Raw genomic sequence first — 8,528 nt, forward strand, 5'->3', positions numbered from 1 at the left:
CTTTGTCAACAATGCAAATGACTGATTGGACCTGCAGGGAAATACATTTTACAACCTGAGTCTTAAAATATGAAACAATATAGAAGGACAACAACAAACTAAAAATTGTAGCATTTTTTTAAGGCGTTACTTCAGCTGTTTTGTTGTGTTGTTCCCCTGCTCCAAGCAGCCATTGATTTCCATTCATTTTCTGTGCAGAATGAAAAATCAAATATCAGACTCTCGTAAGTCGTTTGAGCTGACAAATCCATTACAAAGAACATCAAATTTGCAAAAATGTAAATAAATAAAGTAAAATAAACAATAATAATGAAAATAAATGGCTGCCTGGAATGTTAAAAACAACAAAAATGTTGCAAAATGTTCAGCTGTGATGTAAAATACTGTGGATATGAACTTGGAAAACTTCCTGTATGGTCCCTGTTTGAGTGGAAGTTATCGGTCGCTTGTAATTCTTCCAAAACTTTATGGACTTTGATGACAACAGTCTGGTCTTCCTGTGTGGTTTCATTATTCCTGAAAGCTACAAGAATAATTTAAAGGTCAGAGAGTTTCTACATCTTATCCTTTGAACCAAAGCTTCCCCCGACTTTCTAAGACTTTTCTATAGGCACGCGTCCCTGAGGGTGGGGAGGGGGCTGTAGGCCTGTTGTCACCATTGTGCCCCGAAGAGCCAATGAGAGGGTGAGCGTGTGCCGGCTCTGCAGTATAAAAGCTGGCAGATTCTTGGATGCAGCACAAACACTCTTCTTTGGACTTTGTGACCACATCAACTGAACTGTGAGCTAAAATGCAGTCTCCTGGAAAATCACTGAAGGAAGCTTTGCTCTGTGCTCAGAACGAGGATCGACTCACTGTCGGAGTCTACGAGAGCGCTAAAATTATGACTGAGTAAGTTAACTAAACATGACTTTAAGATGACTTTGGTTTCTTCTTTGAGCAGCTAGCATTATTAGCATTAAACAGGAGCTAACAAGAGTTCTTTTTTTGTCCCCACAGTGACCCGGACAGCGTGTCTTTCTGCGTCCTGGCCGTGGATGAGGAGTTTGAGTGTGACATCGCTCTGCAGATCCACTTCACCCTCATCCAGTCCTTCTGCTTCGACAACGACATCAGCATCGTCAGAGTGAGCGACATGCAGCGTCTGGCTGAGATTGTTGGTGACAAGTCGGAGCAGCTGGAAGATGCGCACTGCGTCCTCATCACGGTATGTAGAGCTCAGATATGTCCTTCTACATCACCCCACAAGTCTACCTGTGATGCTCTGTGAGAGAACCATGTGACTAAAGGCTGCTTCCTCTTCCTGTTTGAACAGAACCCAGCTGACGGGTCTTGGGAGGACCCTGCTCTGGAGAAGCTGCACCTGTTCTGTGAGGAGAGCCGCCGTCTGAACGACTGGGTCCCCGAGATCAGCCTGCCCGAGCGTTGATCCGGGGCCTCGGCTCCTCTCTGTTGCTCAGATGCTGTGAAGCTTCTTATCTGGAAATACTCATCCTGAACAGGATGACCCTGTTTCTACTCATCCCTGGATACTCCTGAGGAGGATTCCCGTCCAGGCAGCACGGCGCCGGCCCGAGGGGCCCCCCGTGAACCGTCGCCTCTTGTCCCGTCCATGCCAAGATGACTCTCATTCTTTATGTGAATGAGGTCAGGTATGCCACAAGAGCGACACATCGACCCTCATTCTTTGTGCGGATGAGGTTTGGAGAGGAAGGAGATGCGAGTTGTGCGTCCTGTGGTCCCACAGAGCAAACGTCGCACGTTGAAGCACGTTGAAGCACGTTGAAGCACGCGCAGCAGGAGAAGAAGCGGTGCTGAGGAAGAGGCGTTCTTAAAAAGGGACTTTTTAAAGACGTCCTCTTCGCTGAGCAACACGACAACAGTTGCAATCAGCGCAAATGTTTCCCACTTTCCAGAATTGTCTTAATTCTCTAAAGGTTTCACTTTAGAAATTTAACGATGACAAATAATATTCTAAAACATAAAAAAAAATAATAATTAAGATGTTTATTCTCTAAAGGTTTCACTTTAGGAATGTAACAATGACCGATATTATTCACAAATATAAAAAAGAAAAACAAGTTTATTCTCTAAAGGTTTCACTTTAGAAAATGGCTACATTAAGTTAAAGTTAAAAATGATGAGAATTTATGATTATAAGATTATCTTATAAACATTTCATTATACTGAAGACAGATGATTAACAATGGCAAAAATCTTCCTTAAAAAGTACTAATATTAGTATAGTCAAAGTAATAATACTAGTATAGAAAATATACTAGAAAGAAATACTATATAGAAGTGTCACTTGAGACATATAACATTGAGATTTTAAAAAAAGTGTTCAAATGAAACATGTTTGAATCTGAAATATAAAAAATAAGAAAAAAAAATGTAGTTGGTTGAGGTTTTTACTTCAGCTTTATTTATGTCAAATAATGAAATATGTTCAATGTATATCTGATTTTTCCCTTTGTTTTGGAAAATGAAAGCACAGAAATAAAAATATTTGAATGAATTCTTGCCTTCTGACTGTACTTTTGACTTTTTAATCTAAGGTTTAAAAGCAAAAACGGAGTCCAACAGACATTTCTTTCTTGCAAATTGGCTGCACTAAGCACTTTTTAGGGCAGTTTTACCTTGCTTTAAAATATTGAGCAACACAGCTGTAAGCAACTCAACAGCAAGCATGTCAGCTTTATCTGTGCACTTTCACACAGCTCTGGAGAGACTGCAGTATTTGCTCCCTTGTGATATGAGATGCTTCAACAAAATCCACCAAGTGTCCTGCACGAAGATAGGAACCCATGAGACTAGACGTGCATGCAGTCATTTGAAGGTAAGAGATAAAAAGTAATAAAAGTTCCGCATGTCAATGAAGAAAATAGTCAAAATCTCTGTCAGTGAATGTGCTGATTCCAGTGTAAGTGTTTGATGATGGTCATTTTTAGTTTACTTACTCATTTATTTATTGAGAAAGGTGTCAACTCGATGCTGTAAAATGATTGACAGTTTCTCTCCATCATGAACAAAACTCCTTCCAGCTGACCACACAGTGGCTGGTAGCGTTTTTCATGAAAAGAAAAATTTAAATGTACTATAAAACATTTTTTTTTTAACCAATGTCATGTAAAACTATTGTATTTTATATGTAGGTCTTTCCAATGTACATGTACCCAAAAAAAAGTTTGAACATGCATCTTTTTAATGAAAAACTAGTGAATTATCCTCATTGAACCTGATCTGTGAGAGGTAAAGAACACCAGTGCACTAAATATTAATTGAAATGGTTAGTAATGGAGTTAATGATGACATAAAAACAAAGTGTATTGGGATTTTTTTTAGTTCCTGACACTTAACAGGACATAACAGGAGGGTTATAATGAAAAAAATATTTGGAAACTTCTGTTTTCTCATAAGCAGACTACCAGAATCTCTGACTAAATTTAGGCTAAACAACATTTCTAAAATCAGGCTTCTATTTATGTTTAGAACTCAAAGTTTAAATGGGTGGTTTCATGTAGAAAATGTGCTTATGTGCAGGCAGCAGGCGGTTACCTAAGCTTAGCTTAGCATTAAGACTGGAAACAGCTATCCTGGCTCCATCCAAGGGGAATAAAATCCACCTCCCAGCAGCCTGAAAGCTAAATCATTAACATGTGCTATCTTGTTTGGTAAATCAAGCAATTTGAGGGTTTTTTTTGTGGGGGGCTAAGCTAACACCTGCTGGCTTTAGCTGCATATTTACTGCACAAATACAAGAGAGAGGGAGAGAGAGCGAGAAATAGAGAGAGAGAGAGAGAGAGGTCTGGCTCTTTGGAAGAAAGTGAACAAGATAAGATATAAGATAAGATATTCATTTTTTAGGAAAATTTCCACTAAGCACATTTCCCCAACATGTTGCCATGCCACCAGTTTATAGCAGTTAGCTTACCACAAGCTACTCATTCATTTCAGTGGCTTTGTTAGCGTAGCAGGGGTGCAGACACAGGCTGGGTCCCAAAGTCAAGGATCCTTCCTTGGTAGGATCCTAATTCGGAGTCGGGTCCTCCAGAGACGAGGCAAGAGTCCTTCCTTTCACTGTAATAACGCACAAATGGAACAGCCTTCAGTGTGCAGCTGTGCGTCATTGCGTAATTGGACGTCCTGCTTAAATTCAGCGCTGCAATTTCAAAATCAGTTCATAACATGATGTGTCTTTGGCATCAGCACTCTGACACATATTGTGAAAATGGAAGAAGATGCTTTAAGGTTGAATCTCTACGATTTAGTAAGTAAAAGCCACAAAGTGGATTAAACCTGAACATTTCACTGATCCTGGCTGAATTTGGCCGGTACTTAGTTTCATAAAAGCAGCGGCGCATAATTCACCATGGAAATGTGTTCTGTGATTTAAAAAAAATAAATATTTTGCAGTACAGAACAATAACAGTTATTTATAAATAACAATAAGGGATTATAGCGGACTGTCGGTCTGTTAACACAATAAAGAAATGTTTAACTTTCTGAATGGCATAGCTACGTATACTTTACATATAGTACATCATCGTCTGACTCATATAAATTAATTAACAATAACTTTAGCGACTGAGACGGCATTAATTAACTTAACTGGCAATGTATCAAGACGTTTATTATCTTTGTTTATGTATATGTTTTTGCTTGACTTTGAACACGAGTTTTGTAAATTATGTGATAACATTCAGTGTAAACTGAAAATACTTGTATATTTAAATGCATATTGCGCCGCCGGTGTCGCTGTTTCTACGCTCTACGCTAGACCGGTGTGCGCAAAGCATTATGGGTAGTCGGGGCGCACGTAGGATACACACATGCATCCTTGGAATTTGGGCAAAAGAAGGACTCTGTCCTCTGGAGGATCCTGGACATTGGGACAGTCCTTCGGCGGATGTCGATGATGTAGTATCCTTCAAATCCAACCGTTTGAGGATCCCTCCTTGACATTGGGACACAGCTAGAGAGGATGCATTAATCCTCTGGAGTCCACGAAAGCGCCGGAGAGCTCTGCTGTCAGCTTCCCTAAAAAGTTTTGGCTTTTCCATGTCCCATTATTGCGTCAACTCTTTTTCAGCAAAGGTTAAAACTACCTCGACCAAGTCTTACATGATTTTACTGAAGTTTTTGAAGAGATTTTTTTTAATTTTGCAGTGTGCATTCAGCATTTCAATGCATTTTTAATGCAATATTTTGTGTTTAATGTTTTTGTGTTTTTATGTGTTTTTAATCAATTCTTGTGGTTTTTTTTGTAATTTTGTTTTGTGTTTTTTTTATTTTTTTTAATGTCATTTCATGTGTGTTTTTTATGTTTTTTGTAAAAAAAATAAAAATAAAAAAAAACCTGAACCTTTACAGTCTGAGTGACTGTACTACTGTAGCATTATGTTAACTGATAAAAATATTTCTGCCATAAGAACTTTGCTGCAGCATCTTGGCATCAGGTAAGACTTCGCTCTGGTTCATATCTTTATTCTGCGGAAGAGGATAATGAGAGGAGGAAAAGACTGAATAATTATGCACTTGGAGAAAAACGTTGAAATGTGGAGAACAAAGTCAACTTTTTGAGTTCAGTAAAGTAGATTACAAGCACTACTACACCCTTAAATATTGTGCTTATTGCTCATTTTATGACATTGATGAAAATCAGTGTGGTGGCCTGTTAGTTACTTGTTACTTTTAACTGCTAAAAAACACTGATGCCTATTTAAAAATGACATAAGAGTCAAGAAGTCAAATGAACGTTGAAGAAACATGATATTTAATACAGCAAGCTACTCAAAAAATATCTACAGTTCTGTGAGAATTGTTTACTCAAAGTAAAGAAGCAGTAAAGAAAAAGGGAAGCCCCAAAAAGTAGAAGTGAAGTGCCGTCAAATCCATCTGCTCTCCCTCTTTATTCTCCAGAAACCGTTTTTCCTCCCCCTTACGTCATGACTCGAACTCCCATCACATTTCCAGCAACATGATTTTGTACAAGAGATTGCAACAAGATTGCATAGCTGTTTCTGGTCTGGTGTTTTTCTTTAAGTGGAGTGAACAAAGGTAAAAATGAGAACTAAGCTCCTTTACCTGGACTAAGGACAAAGCAAGATATTACTCTTCTGATAATTTTAAAGCTCCTGATTAAACATGAAAGTCATAACATTGAGTTATATAACTTTCCCTTCAGAATATATATATATATATTACATTTATGGGTGGTATGTTTTTTCCACAACATCAGATTGTAGCTGCAGTAACTGTTGGATAGAAAACAATGTTCCTCTGATGACTTATTGACACAGTAACAACCAATCTGTGAATATCTTTACAACTTTACCGAACACAAAAAGTTGACTTTATTTTCGCCATTTTTACTTTTTTCTTGAACTGCATAATGCACAATTCTTTCTTCTTCTTTTCTTTTGAAAACTGATATTTTGGGTCATGTACCTGTTTTCTTTTTCAGGACTTAAAGGGACAGCTCACCCCAGAATCAAAAATGCGTATTTCTCCTCTTACCTGTCATACTTTTTATCAATCTAGATTGTTTTGGTGTGAGTTAGTGTTGGATACATCAGCTGTGTAAATCCTGAATATAAATAGATTAGATAGCACTTGTCTTGTGGTGCTCAAAATCCACAACAGCAACGTCTGTCTCCAGAAATCATGACTCAGTTACAAGATAATCAGACCTAATTGTCGACTGATAAATAACACTACAGATAAGTGGTTTTGGGGCAGACTGTCACTTTAATTTTTTAAATTTTTTAAATTTTTAATTTTACTCTTAGCTGCTGAGACATTTTTCTGTCTCTCATTGTGAAGTTGAGAAAAATCAGCCTAAGTGAAGCTGCAGCTTAATGAAGGTGATCTTTTGCTCCTGGCACACGTTGCTTTTTCTTGTCTTTCTCTCATCTGTGATTCAGAAGCTTAAAGAATCTTTTGTGTCTTTGAATTAAATCTCTAAAGTCACTCTGACCTGCATGTTGCCTGTCACTGCAAACTATAGTGGAGCCAACAGCTGCTGCAGCCCCCACGCCCCACTGTGACACACACACACACACACACACACACACACACATACATACACATACATACACATGCTTATTTGATATAATGCAACATTACACCGGAATAAAAATAGACCGAAGAAGAAGAGAGACAGATTCTGAGTCTGCATAGTTGTACCATATGATTAAAACTGTGCATATACACAAACACACACTGTGGACAAACACTTTTGTCAAAAAAGAAAAGAAAAAGTGGACCACGTAGGACCAGCTGAAATGCAATCACCCCTCTAAATCTCCACGGCAACCAACCCAGCACTCGCTCCATCTGCTGTCCAATTAAATGATGAGGATAAAGGGAGAGAGAGGAGGAGGACGGGGACGAGGAGGTGTGCCTGGCACAAGCCGGCTGCCATTCATCCATTCAGGAGCAAATCCTGACTCAGAGCAACATCCCCCAACAGTCAGCAGGAAAGTGTCTGCAGAGAGGAGCTGACAGCATGAAAACAAACTGCAGACGAGAGGGCTAAACATTTTGTGGCTTTCCTTCTAAAAGTGAGATGAGATGATTAATAGTTATGTTATATTTGCATGTGAAGTATGTCCTCCCCCCAAAAACACCCCATATAGTAGGTCAGTGATACTCAAGGTGGCCCACGATAATTATCTAATTTTCACTAAATGCAAATAACGTGCCAGAGTGCAAGCCCTGAATTTCCTCCAATGCTAGAATATTATACCTGACCAACGCTGCATAGAGCTGATGAATATCTGATAAATATTAACAATATTGTTCCTTTAACCTCTGGAGGTTTTGGCTATAATCTTAGTTTTTTTAGTCATTTTCATTCTGCCTGTAATATATAGTGAAACGGGCTGACAGAATCATGCTCAATGAAGAATTTTAAATGTTGGTCGCATATATAATATAGAGGCGAATAAATAAGCATAATATCTTGTTCTATATTTTTATATGAAACATATTTGACCTTATCCGGTTTAACTTTCACTCCGGTTTAACGGTCATCATCAAACAAAAACTGGCATGGAGTTTCAAGTTAGTACTTTAGAGAGAAGCTGACGGCAGGACTCGATGCTGCTTCGTTTTTACATTGTGACATCATGAAGAAGTAATGCACCGGTGCTATCGTAGACCCTAGCTCTATTTTACATTTCTAACTATCATTTGTAACCCTAACCATGTACTTTTTTCTATTCTAACCTCAGAGAAATATTTTTGTTGTTGTTTCAGCATGAGGACGCGTTGATGTCATACGCTAATTTTGGTAATGCTCTGTGGGTCGTATTAAAGGGTTGGAACCAATAACATTATGTGGTCTTATTATGCTTGGTTAGCTTAGCTTAGCATAAAAACTTGAAGCAAGGATTTCTGTCTCTTTCCAAATAAAAATAAAGCCTCTCAACACGTCTAAAGCTCACCAAATACCTGTAAACTTATGTGCTTAAACAACTGTCTGCATATGAATACAGAATTTGAAGGCAACAGGACCAGATTTT

General features: G+C 38.4%; 1 protein-coding gene across 1 annotated transcript; it reads left to right on the top strand.

Moving 5' to 3' along the window:
- Positions 1–775: 775 nt before the first annotated feature.
- Positions 776–1,705, top strand: LOC131992595 (growth arrest and DNA damage-inducible protein GADD45 gamma-like). Its single transcript, XM_059358215.1, has 3 exons — positions 776–891; positions 1,000–1,207; positions 1,316–1,705. Exons 1-3 carry the CDS (start codon positions 791–793, stop codon positions 1,427–1,429), a joined length of 423 nt encoding a protein of 140 aa, XP_059214198.1. The 5' UTR covers positions 776–790; the 3' UTR covers positions 1,430–1,705.
- The last annotated feature ends 6,823 nt before the right edge of the window (positions 1,706–8,528 follow it).

The sequence above is a fragment of the Centropristis striata genome, chromosome 19, assembly GCF_030273125.1.
Source record: "Centropristis striata isolate RG_2023a ecotype Rhode Island chromosome 19, C.striata_1.0, whole genome shotgun sequence".
Classification (NCBI taxonomy): domain Eukaryota; kingdom Metazoa; phylum Chordata; class Actinopteri; order Perciformes; family Serranidae; genus Centropristis; species Centropristis striata.